At 34.6% G+C, this 20,133-nt stretch overlaps 1 protein-coding gene across 2 annotated transcripts in view; it reads left to right on the forward strand.

The window, feature by feature from the left end:
• SLF1 (SMC5-SMC6 complex localization factor 1) overlaps positions 1-20,133 on the forward strand; it is a 62,016-nt gene that overhangs the window by 12,293 nt on the left and 29,590 nt on the right. Inside the window, exons 5-10 of one of the 2 annotated variants that reach the window (XM_033110776.1) lie at positions 4,565-4,727; positions 11,038-11,178; positions 12,610-12,759; positions 17,326-17,466; positions 18,396-18,518; positions 19,551-19,604. In XM_033110776.1, the coding sequence (XP_032966667.1) occupies positions 4,565-4,727; positions 11,038-11,178; positions 12,610-12,759; positions 17,326-17,466; positions 18,396-18,518; positions 19,551-19,604 (772 nt within the window). The remainder of the gene's footprint in view (positions 1-4,564; positions 4,728-11,037; positions 11,179-12,609; positions 12,760-17,325; positions 17,467-18,395; positions 18,519-19,550; positions 19,605-20,133) is intronic. The other variant, XM_033110777.1, reaches the window with a different exon arrangement.

Below are 20,133 nucleotides of genomic sequence, written 5' to 3' on the forward strand. Positions count from 1 at the left end.
ATTGTTGTTTTTCTTTAGAGGTTTATATAAATGGGATCATACTATATACACTCCTTTGATTTTGAGATTAATCCACCTTGTTGTATCAGCAGTTTATTCCTTTTTTGTTGCTGATTAGTATTCCACTGTATAGCTATATCACAATGTTTATTTTACCCATTGATGAGCATTTAAAAATATTTTTTCTAACATAAATCTGCTGTGAACATTTGAATCCAATCTTCACGTAGACAGGTTTTCATTTCTCTTGGATAAATATCTGAAAATGAAATTGCTGACTCAGATGGCAGTTGTGTGCCAAATGGCAGTTTGCCATTTTTTAAGAAAATGCCACAGTTTTCCAAAGTAGTTGTACCATTTTACATACCCAGTAGCAGTGTATGAGCGAGTTCCAGGTGCTCTGTAGTATTTTGAAAAATCAGTTGACCATATTTGTGTGGTCTATTTCAGGACTTTTAATTCTGCTCTGTTGATATCAATGTCTACCTATACCAATAACACCGTTTTAATTACTGTAGCTTTATAGTGAGTTTTGAAATCAGGTAGTATGAATCCTCCAGTTTTGTCTTTTTTAAAATTATTTTGGTGGTTCTGGATCCTTTATATTTCCATATATATTTTAGAATAAGGTCAATTCTCTACAAAAAAGCAAACTGGGATTGTGTTGAAACTGTAGGTCTAGATGGAAAAGAATTGAGATCTTAATATTGAATCATCCTGTTATATCAACAGAGTCTATATCCTTCCAAGTCTACTTTAATTTCTGTCACCAGTGTTTTATAGTTTTCATTGTATAAGTCTTGCACATATTTTGTTTAATCCTAAATACTTCTTGTTTTGAGATGCTATTATAAATGGATTGCTCTGAAAGTTGTATCTGCATCTGTTGAGAGAATTGGCTTTTCTCCTTTATTCTGTTAATATGGTAAATTATTCTGATTGATTCTTATATGTTAAAGCAAATTTGATAAAGTATTCACTTCATCATAGTGTATTATCCATTTTTAATAATTGCTGATTCTATTTGCAAATATTTTACTAAGAATTTTTGTGACCTCAACCTGATAAATGACATCTATGACAAAATCTAAACTTAATATCATAGTTCCCCCCCCTTCATAATTAAGAATATAACAAGGATGCTTACTCGGACCATTTCTATTCAGCATTTTTCTGCAGGTACTGTTAACCAATGCAATAAGGCAAAGAAAATAGGCATAGAGTTGGAAAGGAAAAAAAAAATAATTGTTTTTATATCCGAAAGCCATGATTATATATTAAATAATTTACAAGAAGATGCTATAGAATTAGTGAATTTAAGATCAAAGGATAACAAGTCACTATATAAAAATTGTTTTTATATGCTAGTGATGCAAAATTGGAAATTAAAATTTAAAAAGCAATATAACCTTTGGTGTTTAGTGGTTTGATTATGTGTCTAGGTGTGTGTGTGTATTTTGTTTTTTATTTATAGTTTGTTATCTATATTTATTTATGCTATATGCTTGGGGTTCTCTGACCTTCTTGGACATGTGGGGTTTATTTGGTCTTATATTAATTATGGAAAATTCTCAGCCATTATCTTTTGTTTTTTAAGTTTTTTATTTAAGATTAGTTTAATTAGATTAGTTTCAAGTGTACAGTATAGTGATTTGACATTTTTATGCCTTACAATGTGATCACCCCACTAATTCTAGTGATCATCTGTCATCTTGCAAAATTATCACAATATTATTGACTATATTCCCCTTGTCACCCATTCCCTCACCCCCTCCCTTTCTGTAACTATCCCTTTGGTCTCTTTCTAGGTCTGTTTTTGTTTTTTCTGTTTGTTTGTTTTAGATTCCACATTATGTGAAACCCCATGGCATTTGTTTTTCTCTGCCTGACTTATTTCACTTACCATAATACCCTCTAAATCCATTTATGTTGTTACAAATGGCAAGATTTCATTGTCTTTTATTGCTGAGTGATATTTTGTGTGTGTGTGTGTGTGTGTGTGTGTGTGTGTGTAGGTACGTACACCACATCTTTACCCATTTATCTGTCGATGGACATCTAGGTTGCTTCCATATCTTTCAGCTATTATCCTTTAAATATTCTGTTGTGTTCTTTTTCTTCTGGAGCTCCATCCCCATATATGATTATTCTGGACCATATGATTCTGCTCCACAGTTTTCACGTGCGTTGTTCTGTTTTTCTTTTTTCACTTTTTTTTTTCATTTTTATGTTTCAGTTGGATATTTCTATTGACCTATCCTCAAGTTCAATGATTCCTTCCTCAGTTGTGTGCAGTATGTTGACAATGTTGTTAAAGAAATTCTTCTTGGATATAGTATCTTTTATTTCTATCATTTCCGTTGCACTCTCTGCTGAATTCCCCACCTGTTCATGCAGATTGTTTACCTTTTCATTATATCCTTTAACATGTCAATAAGTTATTCTAAAGTTGCTTTCTGATAATTTCAACATCTGGATTATCTCTCTGTGCTATTTATTCCTTTATCTCTTGACAATGGTTTGTTTTTTCTTCCTTGCTATTTGTGTATGCCTTGTATTTTTTTCTTGTATGCATAGACATCATGTATAGAAGAACAGTAGAGGCTGAGGTGAATAATATTTATATCCAAAAATGGGCATACCTCTACCACAAGGCAGTTAGTATGGGTGGTTGCGTTAATCTTACCAGCTGTTGAGCTTGGTTTGGGTTTTGTTAATGCTGTCGTCACTGTCAAGGCCTCATGTCAATTTACTCCTGCAGTGGGCTAGTTTCTTTTGGCTTAGTGTGGGGCCTGGGTGCTAGAGGGTTTTTAATTAGTTTTCTTGCTTCACTCTCAGCTTTCGATAGTTCCTGCACTAGTGGGTCACAGAAGGACTCTTTCTTCATACTCTTCCTCTCTTGCTTGTTATTCCCTTATAGGATGAGGGTAAGAGTGGATGTGTTCTCAGTTTGGCTGGATAAACTTCAGCCTTTTTTTTCCCCCTTCCCAAAGCTTTTATTCCTTTTATTTTTATTTTTTTTAATAACACATCCTAATGGGAATATATTACAATGGGGTTTTAAGTTGCAGTTCTGATAAGCTTCAGCTTTAAGCATCCTTTGTGTTCTTGGACTCTGGGGTTGGGACTTCCTTAATGTCAGAGTGTCAGTCGTCCATGGGAGCCAGATTCTGCCTGCTATCTTTGGTCAGGGTCTTGGGCAAGAAAGTGTCATCATCCTCTCTTCCAGTATTAGATCTCTGCTTTGTATTGGTGCAGAACCCTAAGCCCAAGTGGCATTCCTGACACCCCCCCACCCCCCCGACAGATATCTTTTGCTTCTATCCCTCAACCAAAAGCAATGAGTCTTTGTTTGGGCTGCACAGTAGGTTTTCCTACCCCTCCCTAGAAGCATATGGGTTTTACTTCTACTCTTCCAGCAGAAACAGTGCACCTTTCCTGCATTCTGAAGGCAGAAAACTTGCTTACCTTACCCAAATGACTTAAGGCTTTTGCTTCATATGCAACAAGGATCCAGGGACATGGGCCTGGTTTTTATATCTATTTCTTGGATCCAGTCCCCACAGGCCCACCTGTGCTACCAGTGGGGACTCCCTCTGTTAACTGCTCCTACCCTTTTTCATGCATACTTAATAGAGGCCTGTGGCAAAGAGGTTGCAAATGAGAATGGGCTTTCCTTGTCTCAGGAACTCTGTTGTACTAAACTGTCATGCTTTCTACACTCGGCCCTACACTTACTAAAATTTTACCTGATTCTTACCTGCTTTTATGACAACCACTTCTCTCCTGCACCCTGGCAAAAGTGAAATAGTTTGGGTGTCCAATCTCTTCACAAAGGGGCTTATCATTCTTTGGAAATTCAGCTTCTTCATTGGCTTGTTACCTCAGTTCTCTGATGGGTTCATGAAAAATGACGATTTTTGTAGATTATTTGACTTTTTCTTATTGTTAAATGGTAGCAGTGTTCTCTTGTGGCTTTCTAAATCTTAAGCAGAACTTTCATGAAACTTTGGGGGTGTGTGTGTCTGTATGTGCGTCTTCTAAATCTAAATGCAGTATATTTCTTAAAGTATATCAGAGTTAAACTTTTTCAAAAGCTATTATTTTAGAGGAGGGTTGGCAACTCCTTCCATTTTTTTTGTGGTCCAGAATGATTTTCTTGGATGTATGTTGACTTCTGAGGTAGCTGGTTCCTTGTTTTTTTGGCTTACTGAGGTGACTTTTTATTGTTTTTTTGGCTTATTGAGGTAACTTTTCATTGTTTTTTTGGCTTATTGAGTTGACTTTTCCTTAGGGAATAAATTGTATATATTTGATTCTTAAAAGCCTTTCTCATATTAAGAAGTGGATAAGTAGAAAGAATAGCCTGTTATCTTAAACATCTGCTCTGAACAACTTAAAATTTAAGAAATCATTACAATAGTTAGTCTGCATGGCATTCATGTAGCCCAAAGGAATGAATGACTTTCAGAAAATTCTGCTCCTAGGAAGTAATTGATTTAGATAATTTGTCTGAATGTAGTTATTCTTAAAAACATTCTCTACTATTTACATTTTTATTTAGAGTTTTGAAGGCTGGAAAAGCAAATGTTATTGTACCAAAAAGTTCATCAAGTGGAATAACTCATGTGATTGCCACTAATGCAAGAATCAAGGCTGAGCAAGAAAAAGATAACTTTAAGGCTCCATTTTATCCAATTCAGTATCTAGGGGACTTTCTTTTAGAGGTAAGTGAAATAAATAGTACACATTTAAATATGTTTATTTTTTAAAATAGCCATATAGTGAAATGTAATAACATTAAATTTTGTTCTGAATTTTGAAAATATGATTGGAAGTGATTAAAATGACATATTTTAAGGCAGTTGCTCTCAATTATTTATTTGGGAGTACTTTTGATAAATCTGAAAAAAGCTTATTAAGTTTAAAATTTGTCTTATTTTGAGTTTCTACTTTTATTTTCAGTTTTTTTGTGATGTTTACTACAAAATAATTTTAGCATTTTAATGCCAGTATAAATAAAATAGCAGTGGACTATGGTATCACATGAGAATTTTGAGGTTATTTTCCATTTGGAAAAGAGGGAACTATTTCTAAGGATTTAGAAATATTTTCCTATACTATTCTCCTACCTCCCTCTTCCCACTTGGTACAAATACCAGTTTTTAAGTTGTTTTACTGGAAACAACCCTAGAAGAAACACTCTGGAATTAAAGAAGAGTTCTTGAGAAGAGTCACTCAAAATAAAGAGAAACCTCAGTATCTCTAAAAACGGAACCTTGATCTTCCAAGAAAAACTGGCTCCTTCTTTGCTGTTTTCCATCTCAATAGATACCATAACCTTTTTTTTTTTCATATATTTTATTGGGGAATATTCAGGAAGAGTGTGTTTCTCCACGGCCCATCAGCTCCAAGTCGTTGTCCTTCAATCTAGTTGTGGAGGGTGCAGCTCAGCTCCAAGTCCGGTCGCCGTTTTTAATCTTTAGTTGCAGGGGCACAGCCCACCCACCATCCCATGGAGGAATTGAACCGGAAACCTTGTTGTTGAGAGCACGCACTCTAACCAACTGAGCCATCCGGCCACCCCTCCAGAGGCTCAGCGGCAGCTCATTATCTTCAATCTAGTTGTGGAGGGTGCAGCTCACTGGCCTATGTGGGAATCGAACTGGCAACCTTGTAGTTCAGAGCTCGCGCTCTAACAAACTGCGCCATCAGGCTGCCCCCCATAACCTTTTATCTAATAATTTATGACAGAGATTTTGGAATCATCCTTGAAACCTTTCCTGTATTCCCCAAACCTTATCAATTACCAACTCTATTAATTTTATTTCAAACAAATGAGGTTGGATAGTAAGTTCACAAACGCATCCTAGAAAAAGTGTTACATACCTCATTACCAAATATCACTATGGTTACCTTCGAAGTACTCGCCTTGGGAAGCTATGCACCCATGCCAGTGCCTAGTCTACCCTTCAAAGCAATTTTGTAGTTTTTTCTGGAATGACCATCACAGCTGTCTTCGTATTACCCTTGATGTCCTGAATGTCATCAAACTGGCTTCTTTCAACATTTCATTTATCTTCGGGTAAAGAAAGCAGTCATTGGGGGCCAGATCAGGTGAGTAAGGAGGGTTCCAATAAGTTACTTGTTTATTGACTAAAAACTCCCTCACAGACAGTGCCGTGTGAGCTGGTGCTTTGTGATACAAGGGCCATGAATTGTTGGTAAAAAGTTCAGGTCATCTAACTTTTTCACGCAGCCTTTTCAGCACTTCCAAATAGTAAACTTGCTTAACTGTTTGTCCATTTGGTACAAATTTGTAATGAATAATCCCTCTGATATCAAAAAAGGTTAGCAACATCATTGAAATAAGTTCACGAACTTAATTGTTAGGGCTCATTTTCTCTACTAACATCATATTGAGTTTATCCTCTTTCCACTGTGCTCCCAGAATAAACTCCTAATTAGTCTTCATGTTACTCCTTTTTACTCTTGCTAATTTCCTAATTACTCTTACTTTCTCTAGTCCATGCTAACTCATTCAGGAGCAGCCAAAATGCTCTTTCTAAAATAATTCTGATCCTGTCACTCTCCTACTTAAAACCCATTTCCCTTGGGATAAAGTTCTAAACCTCTAATGTGGCTTGTAAATTCCCATAGGATTCCTATTTTTCCAGCTGTAATTTGCTTCACTTTTTCTGTGCTCACTGTACTATAACAAAACTGCCTTTCCCACAGTTTCTTAAATAGGTTAAACTACTTCCTATCTCAGTGTCTTCTCAAAAGGTATATTCTCTGTCTGACAGGGTTCTCCCCACTACTTGCCCACCCCTTGTGCCTGCCTGCCTTCTGCTCATCATTCAGGGTCTGGTGACGATGTTGCCTCTTCAAGGAAGTCTCCTGGTCTCCTTATTAAGTTAGGTTCACCTCTGATGTGTTCTTATATCATTATTGTTCTTTATAGTACTCACTGTAGTTGTAATTAATTAATTGACTGATTACTTGGTTAATGCCTTTTTCCCCATCTAAACCAAAAGTACCATGTCATCAAGGATGAAGTCTGTCTTTTCCATATTATGTCTGAATCATCTTGCATAGAGCCTAGCACATGATTTCTCATTTTATATTTGTTAGGTTAATAGAGAAATTATGGAAGACCTTAAGTCTTCCAAGAGTAGATGTAATATATCATTCTATAATTACCTTTCCCTACTGAGGAGCTGCCTTATAAGTTGGAAATTTGGCCTTACATAGTTTGAGGGATGTATCTGCTTGAAGTATGGATAATCTGATTGCCCTTGACAGTGATTGGGCTAAGGATGGACATGGGAACCAGTTCTGATCCATAGGACATGAAAAGAGATATGTAAGAGTTTCTGGGAAGTTTATTCTTTGTTCTGAAGAGAGAGCCACTGACAGCTTGGCTCCTGCTAGATGTGAAGATGGAAGAATGTAACCTAAACTACCACTAGCAGCCATTCTTTGACTATATGGAGAAGTCGCCTTAGGATGAAATCAACCCTGTACACAGAAAAATGTCGGAATGGAATCTAGACCTTGTTGAGATACTTGAGTTGCTGGATTAACCAACCCTGAAACCTGTTTTGGTGCTAGATCACATTGCCATTCTGTGTGGTAATGCATTTCAATATTATTTAAGTTAGTTTGAGTTGGTTTTCTATTACTTGCAGCCAAAAGCATCCTATTTACCTATAAACAGTTTAAAGGAAGAATTAACTGTCAACAGAATGATAGCTATTCTTAACTACACAGATTAGCAAAAGCACCTGAATTTTCCTTTTTCCATGGAAACAAATGATTAAAATGTAATATATAGCATGCTTTATTCACAATCTTTTTTGCAGTTATCTGATAACATTTAGATTCAACTGCTGAAATACTGGAGGGCAGCAATAATATATCAGCTAAAAATAGCAGATATCTCTAATTTATATTTGTTTTTAGAATGCATTGTTTTATAAGTTCTGGCTTAGATAGCTGGAAGTTCATAACCATTCATTACAAATAAGAAAGGCATTTTGTGATCACTTCCGAGGAGAAACTAGACAGTTAACTTCATTTTGATGTCTTGCTCTTTTTCTACACTTTGGCATAGAATATATTTACATTATTCATTAGATGGATTAGAAGTGCCATTAAAATGACGGAGTGAAAAGTAACAATTAAGCAGTTGTTAAAACAAACTTTTGTCGACCCTACTTTTTAGAAAGCTGCTTAGTAACAGAATGAGGAATCTATTTTGTTCAGGTTTATAGATATTTATTGAAGACTTTTGCTGTACCAGGCAGTATGCTATATACTAGGGGAAATGAATGAGAACTCATGTCAGACTTAGAGGTACTTACTATTTAGTGGTGGAAACTATTAATTACAGTTCAGTGTGTATTGTGCATTGGTAAAATTATGTGCAAGGAATAGGAATGCAGAATAACAAGTGACTAACGTGTCTCATTTGTTTTACCCAAGCCTTTGCAAAAAGGGAGAGGATACTTAGGAATACTTAAAACTTCAACTGTTTGCTTAAGAAAGAGAATAAAATGAACCACAGAGTAGTCTTATGGAAATGTAGAAGGAATAACAGAAAAAATACACGCTTTTTGAGCCAAATCAACAAATTTGTGATGCAGACTTATAATTTACTAGTTCCATGGTCATAGGGAAGTTATTTATCCTGTGACTGAATTTCTTCCCTTTGTATGTAAAAACTAGTCCTTACCTTCCTTCGCTTGTTGTGAGATTACAGTTACTCCGGGCTAATATTTGTTGAGTGATTACTATGTACCAGACACTATGCTAAGTATTTTCAGTGCTTAATCTTATTTTAAACCTCATGTTTCTGTGGGCATGTATTATGGCCCCCTTTTACAGTTGGTGAAATGAAGTACAATCAGATTACATAATTTGCCCATGATTCCACAACTGTCAGATCCAAAATTTAAGGCCACTCTCTCAATTAATTGTAAGGCTTCTCTTCTCAAATTTCTCTTTCCTTCTCTCATTTTGGGTATTACTAGGTTTCCTTGATATTCGTCTAGTCTCTTTCTGGGTAGTTAAAAATTCTTGATGCTAAAAAAACAGTACCATAAACTAGTAGTCAAACACAGGATTATGAGAACCGTTTAAGAAATAGGCCATAAATACTAGTTAAGAACCATTGTGAGCACCCAAAAGAATCTTGTTCTTTACTTGACTTCTCTGGCTCTCCATCTTGTCTCAAGAATTAATTCCAGTTGCCTAGCAAATGCCATGGCAAATCAGGGAATGAAACAAGAGCATAGCTATACGTAGTCCAAGAGAGGAAACCAAGTCAAACATCTGAGTCAGAAGCCAGGCTATACTGCCATACTGTTCTGCCCTACTCGTAGATAACAGAATAATTTCCTGAATAAGTAGGCTTTTGGTCAACTGTGTGGACCATAGCATTATACTATGTAAAATAGACTAGACATGGCCCTCCCTTCCTAGATCACATAGGAGACAAACCCCTAACACTGTACTAAAAGTACATAGTTGGCATTAAAGAAATATTTATAAAATAAGGAATAAGAAATGAATATGTACAGATTAAAATAATTCCTATTGTAGTGGCTTGGAGAAAATTATATGTTGATCATTTGTTTAGCTCTATAGAAAATAGATTATTTTATTTTAAATGTCTTCCAAATGTCATAGTTTATTTAGCAGGTTATGATTTTTAATTTGTTATTTATATAGGGTACTTGCATCATACATCCTAATTCACAGATCAGTATATAGCATCTGAAACAGATGCAGAGTAAATTTATTCAGGATTAGAAAACATGTTCTTGCCTAATTCCTAATGATAATGGTGTACTCTTTTGCATATTTTGTGTAGCTGGAATCTATATGGGATTAATTTATCCTATAGTTTAGACATTTCTTGATGATTTGGACCCGAGGATTTATCCTCCTTTGTCAACCCATGTGAAATTTAAAGACAGAAACTCATATATCCCCCTTCAAGTTGTCCTTAGCAGAAATTGTTTGTGTGATCAGAGTAATTCTTTCTTTGATGCCAGGAATAGGAAGGAAGAAGTGTCTTCATTTTCTTAGTTTTCAATTTCACTTTTGTGAGTAACTGAAGAAGTTCAAATTCAATCAGCTACTCTCAGGGATTGCTCTCTGGTTGCAGGATTGCAGCCCACTAAAGGGCCCTCATATCTACTTGTGAAGCTTAGTGCAAGTAAAAGGGAACCAAGGATCACTCCATAGGCCTTACCACATTTTGGGTTATATCGTAATTGTTCCCTAGGAGGACAGTGATTCTCCAGTCTCTGTGTAACGGTAGTGAATATCTGAATACCCTTTCATAAGTACACTTTCAGAAATGTCATGGACACGTCTTTACTCCCAACTATTTATCCTACTAAAGTTCTAGAATTATATGTGTGTTTATTTATATATGTGTGTGTGTGGTACACGTGCAGTTATTAAATTATTGGTACGTGGTTTATGAATCAGTTTGGATTTCTTGGCAGGAGAAATATGTGTTTGAATTAGAGTTAGATGAAGCTAATTAATTTATTGCTATTCAAATAAAATAAGAGCTGTGAATTCAGCTATTAGCCTCTTTTCCTGTGTGTACTTGAAAATGAGAAATCTTATCGGTAAAAAATACTGAAAAACACCCTGAGAAGTAATCTATTTATAAACTGAAAATTTTTTATCTAGATTGTATTGTGATTTGAACTTGGACAGGGATGAGATAAAATATTTTTATTCATGAGTATTCATAAAAAGGATTGATTGTTACTAGACCAACAAGGCATTAACTTTTCTTGAGATACACAGAAATCACTTTATTGTTCAGGACCTTATTGTAATGATTTTTCCCTTGAAAGAATTTACTAGTGTTTAATAACCTTTGATTTGGGAAAGTGCATTTTACTTACTTGTTTGACTACCAAAACTATTATAAAGTTGAATACCATAAAAAATACATTATATTGAAATTATACTTCATTGATGGCCCAAACCATTTTTACACACATGCAGAAAGAAATAGAGAATGATGAAGATTTCCAAACAAATTCTGATTGGACTAAATATGGCAAGCAAGAAAACAAAGATTTCAGGAAAGATATGGGGTTTCTTGAAATGAAAGATGACTTCAAAGAAACTACGAGTAGAACCCAGGTAAAGCTTTGTTGGCTAAAAAAAAAAAAAAATGTGTGTGTTTCTACTTCTTACAGAATTGTTTGAGATGTAAATAAAATACTGTGGAAATAACATGGATTTTGGAATCAGAGAGCTGGTATTTGAACCCAGCTCTGTGTTTTATGGTCTATGATTTGAGCATAGTAGGACATTGTCCTATGTCTCTGTTTTGAGACTCTTATTGAAATAATGCATATATGCATATAGAAACACACAGTTCTTAATACACAGTATGTTCTCAACATATAATTAAAATCCCTCTATGTTTAATATAACGTGTGTCTTATAAAGAATTCTTATCTATCAGCAGTATGTTTAATAATTCATGGTCTAAATTGAATTTTACTGCATATAGAGCAAAATTTAAAAATGACAGAAATGATTTATATTTTGACTAAATATGACAAACAAATAGGAAAGACTTTGAACTTGGAGTACTGAAAAGGACCTTAAGAAATTAGCATGTAATGTGGCTCTCAAAATTTTTGAAGTAGCAGCAGCAACCAAAAAAAGGCATTATTAGTTCTATTTTGGAAAAACTAATGTTCAATTATGTTCAGTTTCATATTGTGTATAGTGTTTTATAAAAACACTCTTTAGTTGATTCACCTAATCATTAGCCTAGTAGTTATTATTACTTAGTCTGAACTAAAATGTTTTTAAATGTAACTAGGAAGATACTAAAAATAAATTTTGTGTTTACTGCAGCTGTCAAAAATTTTACAAACAGAATTCTAGGAACAATTTGGTACTTCTTAAACTGAACGGTGTCTTAAATTATATAGAATGAGATTAGGTAAAACTTTCCAAGAGCTTAAAGTATTTTTGGAATTTTTTTCTGGCTTTTCCAAAGTACAATTGATATTTATGTGATTTATAAGATTACTTTCTGTGATTAACTACATATATATGACCTTAATAAGAAACATTTTGAATGGATGTGTCTTTTGAAATAGGTATTTCTTGATATGCCTAATGGCAAGACTACTTAATCTGCATCCTAAATTATTTTTACAAACATTCAGAGAAGTAAAATAAAATAATGAAGATTACCGAATTCTGTTTTGACTAATCATATGACAATTCTGTTTTGACTAATCATATGACAAATTGAAAAAAGCAGAGATTCCAAGAAAGATTAAGTTAATAAAGTTAAAGTACCTGAATTAAAAGTATATGTAAACAAAATAAAAACTTTGTGAACTAAAAAAAAATCTCTGTTTTTCTGCTTCATCTTAGTATAACTATTATGTAATATAACTCACAAGGCTCTTTACTATATTTAATCTCATATGTAGGTTTTACAAAACTTACTTTCTTGAGTGGGTTTTTTCTGTTGTGACTTACGTTGCTTGTGTTGAAGCTATGGTTAATCCACAGTCTAACTAAAATATTTTTACAAATGTGCAGAATAAAATGCAATATAATGCTGAAGATGTCAATGTTAGTTTTATTTTCACTGAACATCACAAAAAAGAAAAATGCAGAGATTCCAGTAAAGATTTCAAATTTATCAAAATGAGAACTGAATTATTAGCAAGGCACACATATGGAAATCAGGTAAGATCTTCCAAATTAAAAATAATTTATATTTTACATCTCTTTTCTAAATTTACCTAGTATGTCATTCATCAAATTATTTTTAATTATATATACAAAAATGTAATAAAGTATTTGTGTACAATTTTTAAAAGAATGCAAAAGTGAGTGTTACACACCCACCAATTAGGTTAAGAAATAGAGTATTCTCAGTTATTTAAGATTCTGTGTGTGTTTTTTCCAAGTTGCATCCCCTTTTCTTCCTCTTACCCTGAGGTGACACCTCTGTCTTATAATTTGTTTTAATTGTTTTATTTTTCAGTATAGTTTTACTGGCAATGTATGTATCACTAATAATACGTATTTAAGAATGTATCCCTGTAATTTTGCCTGTTAATGAAGTTTTGTATTTCATGGTATTTATAGTCTTCTGTAACTTGATTTTTTTGCCAGTGTATCTAATGTTCCATTGTTTTCACAGTTGTCCATTTTACTCTTGATAAGTATTTGGATTTCTTTGTGTTAGTTTGTATTTGATTAGTTGGTTTTTTGCAGTTAGGAACATTTCTGCCATGAACAGTGTGAACATGTTCTTACATTACTCTTGATGCACATGTTCAAAAGTTTCTATAGCTTAAGATATGCAAGTATATCCTTAAGGACTGTGCATGTTCATTTGTACTAAGTAATACCCAAGTGATTTCCAAAATATTTTACTAATGCATAGCCCCTCCAACAGTGATTTCCTGTTTGAGATTTCCCGTGCATATAACTATTATTAGGTTGGTGCAAAAGTAATTGCGGTTTAAAAAGGTTAAAAATAATTACAAAACCTGCAAGTACTTTTACACCAACCTAATATTTTTTTTTTATTTTATTTAAAAAAATTTTATTTTTCAAATACAGCTTCAATATTATATTAGTTTTAGGTGTACAGCTAGTGGTTAGACATTTATATAACATATGAAGAAATCACCCCAATAGATATTGCACCCTATTTTTAGACTCCTATTTGATTTATTTTCGTTCTCATCTTTATTATTTCCTTCCTTCTACTCACTTTGGACTTTGTTCTTCTTTTCCTATCTCCTTTAGGTATAAGGTTAGATTGTTTGAGATTTTTCTTGTTTCTTGAGATAGACATGTATTGCTAAGAATTTCCCTCGTAGAACTGCTTTAACCAACGCAGTTGTGACACATAGATTTTGAGTCATTTTATTTACGTTTTCATTTGTTTCAAGATACCTTTTGATTTCTTCTTTGATCTCATCCTTAACCCATTCATTGTTTAGTAACATGCTATTTAGCTTCCATGTATTTGTGTATTTTTCACTTTTCTTGTAATTGATTCCTAATTTCATATCGTTGTGTTCAAAGAAGATGCTTGATATGATTTTAATCTTCTTAAGTTTATTGAGACTTGCTTTTGTGGCCAAGCATATTATCTTTCAAGTGTTCCATGTGCACTTGAAAAGAGTGTATATTCTGCTTTGGGGTGAAATGTTCTAAAAATATTAACTAAATCCATCTGATCTAATGGGTCATTTAAGGCTGCCATTTGCTTGTTGATTTTCTGTCTGAATGATCTATCCATTAATGTCAGTGGGGTGTTAATGTCCCCCACTATTACTGTATTACTGTCAATCTCTCCCATTATGTACATGAATATTTGCATTATATATTTAGGTGCTCCTATATTGGGTGTGTAATGTTTACAAGGGTTATAGCTTGTTGGATTGATCCCTTTATCATTATGAAATGTCCTTATTTGTCTTGTTATAGCCTTTGTTTTAAAGTCTGTTTTGTCTGATACAAGTTTTGCTACCCTAGCTTTTTTTGTGTTTTTTTTCTTTTCCATTTGAATGAAAATCTTTTTTCATCCCTTCACTTTCAATCTATGTGTGTCTTTCTATCTGAATTGGGTCTCTTGTAGGCCGCATATATACAAGTCTTGTTTTCTTATCCATTCAGCCACCCTGTCTTTTGTTTGGAACATTTAATCCATTTACATTTAAAGTCATTATGGGTAGGTATGTAGTTATTGTCATTTTATTATTCATATTTTTGATCTTTTATTTTCCTCTTCTTAAATAAGTTCCTTTAACATTTCTTGTAAAAACTATTTGGTGGTGATGAATTCTTTCAGCTTTTGATTGTCTGGCAAGCTCTTTATCTGTCCTTTTATTCTAAATGATAGCTTTGCAGGATAGAATAATCTTGATTGTAGGGTCTTGTTTTTTATCACTTTGGATATTTTGTGCCAATCTCTTCTGGTCTGCAAAGTTTCTGTTGAGCAATCAGCTGACAGTCTTATGGGAGCTCTCTTGTAGGCAACCAAGTGCTTTTCTCTTGCTGCTTTTAAGGTTCTCTTTGTCTTTAACCTTTGTCATTTTACTCTTTGGGTTTTTCTTGTTTGGGACTCACTGTACTTCCTTGGGCTTGTATGTCTGTTGCCTTTGCCAGGTTAGGGAAATACACTGTCATTATTTTTCCAAATAGGTTCTCAATCCCTTGCTCTGTCTTCTGGTACCCCTATGATGCGAGTGTGTTGTTATGCTTGATGTTGTATGAGAGGTCCCTAAAACTCTTCTAATTTTTGAAAATCATTTTGCTTTTCCAGTTCAGTATTTTCTACTACCTTTATCTTCCAAATTGCAGATTTGATACCTGCTTTATTTAACCTGCTGTTGGTTCCATCCAATCTGTTCATTTCAATTATTGTATTCTTCATTTCTGACTGTTTCTTTTCTATAGTTTCTCTTTCTCTGTGTAAGTTCTCACTGAATTTATCTATTCTTCCCCTGAATTCACTGCGTATCCTTATAACCAGTGTTTTGAAGTCTGTATCTTGTAGAATTACTTGCCTCCATTATATTTAGTTCTCTTTCTGGATTTTTATTCTTCTTTCATGTTTTAGAGAGAACTTTTTTTTTTTTTTTGCCTCCTCATTTTGGCTGCTTCTCCATGTTTCTTTCTATGTATTAGGTAGATCTACTATGTCTTCCAGTCTTGGCTGGGTGGCTTTATGTAGTAGGTGTCCTTTGGGGCTCAGTGATGCAGTCTCCCTGGTTACATGAGCCAGGTGCTCCAGGGGTGTCCCTTGTGTGGGTTGCGTGTGCCCTCCTGTTGTAGTGGAGCTTTGATTGCTGTTGGCATGTCAGTGGGTGGGATTGACTCTCAGGCTGACTGGCTGTGAGGCTTGGCAGTGACTGCAGCAGACAAGGTGTTGTCCGCCACTGGCCCCATGGAGCAAGATTCGCTTTAGCAGAGCTCTGGTGCCTACCATGTGCACTCTTTGGATGTGTTGTTTGTGGTGGTAATTGGGTGGTTCTCTGTTGTGGTCTGAGTCTGACCACCAGCTATGTTGGTTCTGAGATTTCTTGGGAGGGGCTCTGGTGCAGGCCAAGGTCAACTGCTGCCTGTGCCCAGCCAGGGACCACGTGGAAGGAGCCACAAGACTTGCAGTTTGTAGCTGCCTCCTGGGCTTGGAAGTGTCTTTGAAAAGCTATACTTCAAACCAGGGCCAAATACTACTAGTGCTGGTTTTGGGGCCACTTAGCAAGGGGTACAGGGCACCTGAAGTCAGCTGTTGCTTGTTTGGCGTTACTGGACCTTTGAGAGATTTTAGTAAAATTTTCATCATTGACCGAAGCTGACTGTTTGTGAGGAACAACTGCTGAAAGAGGTTTGGGCCTGTGTGTGAATTGGGTGGGTCAGGGTCTCCAGGAGTCAACAGTGTGGGGCAAATGGTGTTAGCCAGATTGATGGAGACTCAGATTTGGTACCCACCTATGGTTACAGGCTGGATTGGGGGAGGGTTCAACAAAGTAACAAAAGTGCCTGCCAGCAGTTCTTTCCTGGAGAGAGCTGCTCCTCCAGACCTCGCCCTAAGCCAGACAATTCAGTTCCTCTGGGTATGTCCCTGGAGCTTTTCTAGCTGCTGTCCCTTCGCTGGATCTGAGGGCGTGTGTTTATGAGCAAGTGAGTCTGTGCTCAGGCCCTTTAAGTGGACATCTGGGTCTCCAGCAGCCTTCTATTTCACTTGGATTTTCCCCACTGATTTTCATAGCCAATTATTGTGGGAATTCCTCTTCCTGGAATCCCCACTGATTTTCACAGCCAGATGTTGTGGGGCTTCCTCTTCCTGGAACTGGTGGTCTGTCCTGGGAAGCCCTATGTAGGGTTGAGACCCCTTGTTCCTCAGAGGGGACCTCTGCAGCCGGGATAAATCCCTCTCGATTCTTAACCACCACACGTAGGGGTGTGATCAGCCCATTCCACATCTCCACCCCTCCTACCAGGCTCGTCGTGGCTTCTTTATGTCCTTAGTTATAAGACTTCTGTTCAGCTAGTCTTCAGGTGGTTCTCAATGATGGTTGTTCTATAATTTAGTTGTAATTTTTTATGTGGTTGTGGGAGGAGGCAAGCGCAGCATTTCTTTCTCTTCCATCTTGACTGGAACTTTCTATTATGTTTTTAAATGTGTTATACTGTGTTATAAATCAGACTCTTCCTGAGTTTATTTGGATTTTATAATATGTATTATTCATGTTGAGATTTGTTTAATTGTGATCTAAATACATTCAGAAGGAAATTAAGAAAAAGAATGAAGATATTCAAAGGAGTTATACTTTGAGAAAAAAATACAAAAAAGAAAGAGATTCCAGGAAGGACATCGAACATAACAGAATTAAAACTACCTTAAGAGAGCACACATATAGAGATCAGGTAAAACTTTGTAAGCTAAGACAAACAGTTTGCATTTTTTCTGGCTCTTCCCTAATACAATTTAGACACATATAATCTGATGTTTTTTGATCACTTGCTGTGTTAAATACAACCTGCACATCTTATGAAAAACCTTGAGTTGATCTGGTGTGATATTCACACTTATTATGATTAACTTTGGTGCAAAATGAAAATATTTTTACATGCCTACACAAAGACATTTGAGTTAATAATAAGGATATTCAAATATATTTTGTCTTGTCTGACCGTAATAAAAAAGAAAAAGAAACAGGTTCTGAAAAACAAGCTAAAATTCTTAAAATGAAAAATGCCTTAGGCCTACATGTGCATGTAGCTTGGGTAACACATTCTAATCTAAATTTTAGCGGTTTTTTTGTTGTCGTTTTTTGTTTGTTTGTTTGCTTTACTAGTTTTCCTCATCTTTCTTTAATTCATTTTTCTTCTTTTACTTCTCTGGAATGTTGGAACTAAATTTTAGTTTTTTATCTTTTCTGGTACAATACAGATCATTTTAAATAAGATAGCTTTTTTTTTTTAATGGGACCCTTCTTAAGTTAACTTTTCCAGCGTATGACTTCATTTTACAATTTAAACCACATCATGTTTATATACGTATATTGAGAAGGATCTTCAGAAAAAATTATAAACGTAAATAAATAATGGATGATGTTTTGTGTGAACATGGCAACAAAGAAAAAGAGAGGCTCTAGGAAAGACTCTCTGAACAGGCTAAAATGAAAAGTAAATTCAGAAAATACATATGTAAACATCAGGTAAAAGTTTCCAAATTTAAATTTGTTGTGGTTAACACTGCATGTGTGTGTTCTTGTATTGTCCATTGTGATACTTACGAGTTCTATTGACACTGTCTATAGTACACTGTCTGAAGTACTTTTATGTGTATGCAGAAAGAAATGAAGAATTCTGTTTTTGCCGATCATGCCAAAGAATTAAAAACCAAGGATATCAGGACAGATGTGGATATTGCTGAAATAAAAAATGCCTTAAGGAAGCATATATATAGAGCTCAGGTAATATCTTTAGGATGCCAAGTCCTGTATCGTTTCCTATTCTTAAGTGTAACCAAAATATAATAATAATAATAATAGACTCCTTCTGTGCATGTCTTAAAATAATTAGTTCACTAATTTTTTTTTTTTATGAGCAGTAATGTGTTTGGACATTTAGTAAGTATACTGAATTCTTTGCTATTTATGCCTCCATGATGTTACAGATAAATTATGTGTTTATAGACTATAGCTTGTTTCTGGATGCTTGCTAGCCTGATATTGGAGAATGAGGACTGAATGATCCCTTTTTCTGTTGTCCTGGTTCAGCCTCAGACTTTAGGCAGACCTTGAGGCCCTGGGTATTGGGGAAGGCTGTCTTTCCAGCTTTCTGCATCCTAAGTAGAAGACAAAGCTCTGTCATTGTTTTAATTTGTATTTATTCTGTTAGCAATTTTGAGCATATTTTACACCTTCACTTGCCATTTGTGTATTTCTTCCTCTGCCATTGATTATTCTATTTTCCCATTAGGTTGTTTCATATTATTGTTTCTAGATCTTTTTATATAATCAGGATATTATCTCATGTTTGTTGCAAATATTTTTCTGGTATAGTCTTTTAAACAAATACGCAGTTATAGGTATTTCAAAAATATATATGAAGCTTTTACATGTGATTATGTAGAAAATTTGACTACATGTTTTTCTCCTATGAACTCTTATACAAAATGTTCTCCCTATGTATATTTCTACATTAAAATACTAAGGACAGTGGACCTCTTCAGGTCTTCAAAATGAATGTGACTTTACCTTTAAGTTATTTCTATTTAGAAGGAGAAAATAGAAAATGTTCATACTCAGGAGATTGCCATGACCTTAAAATGATGAAAGTCCCTCATCTGAGCAAACGTGAATATGAGATCAATTATAGCTATTAATGTCTTCCTGAATGAATCTGTTTTGTACGTTTGGCCAAGGTTTTAATGCTTTGTGAACGGAAATGTGTTTTTTGACCTAAAAATGTTTAATTTTAATTATACGGTTGCTGTTTTGTAGGCCATCAGATACAGCTGCATTAGAATAGATAAACAACCAGTATACAATGTCGAGGTAAGGGTCTTGGAGTAGGGTGGTGATGGGCAAAAAAGAAGGTGTTATTTATGTTATTTTTAGTTATTTTGATATGAAGGAATGTGTTGTCTCTAACACATTCTGTCAAATTTTAGATGTAGTTTCTGTAATTGGAAATAAAAAAGAAAAAGACCTCCTGTCAAAGCTCCAAAAAAAAGTCTGTATTGTAGTGAAAACTAATAACAAGATAAAAACTTACCTTGTGCTCAGCACAGGTAAGTTTTGTGTCCCTCTTCTCACATTTTATAGCTTTTATAATAACTACTTCTAGATTAAATTTTCAATATAATATTTACAGAAGTATATTTTTCTTTTATATAATTATTCATTCCATTAAAATTGACAGTTTAATTCCATGTAGTCTTATAGAGTATTTTTGATCCTTGACTAGTTCAAAGTAGTTACTTTTATTGTATTGGTAAAAATATTTTGACCATGTATTTCATGGGGAATGTATTTCATGGAACTCTTACTGATTTTAATGTGCATCCTCAGAGTCATTATATGA

Source organism: Rhinolophus ferrumequinum, chromosome 7 (assembly GCF_004115265.2).
Source record: "Rhinolophus ferrumequinum isolate MPI-CBG mRhiFer1 chromosome 7, mRhiFer1_v1.p, whole genome shotgun sequence".
Lineage (NCBI taxonomy): Eukaryota > Metazoa > Chordata > Mammalia > Chiroptera > Rhinolophidae > Rhinolophus > Rhinolophus ferrumequinum.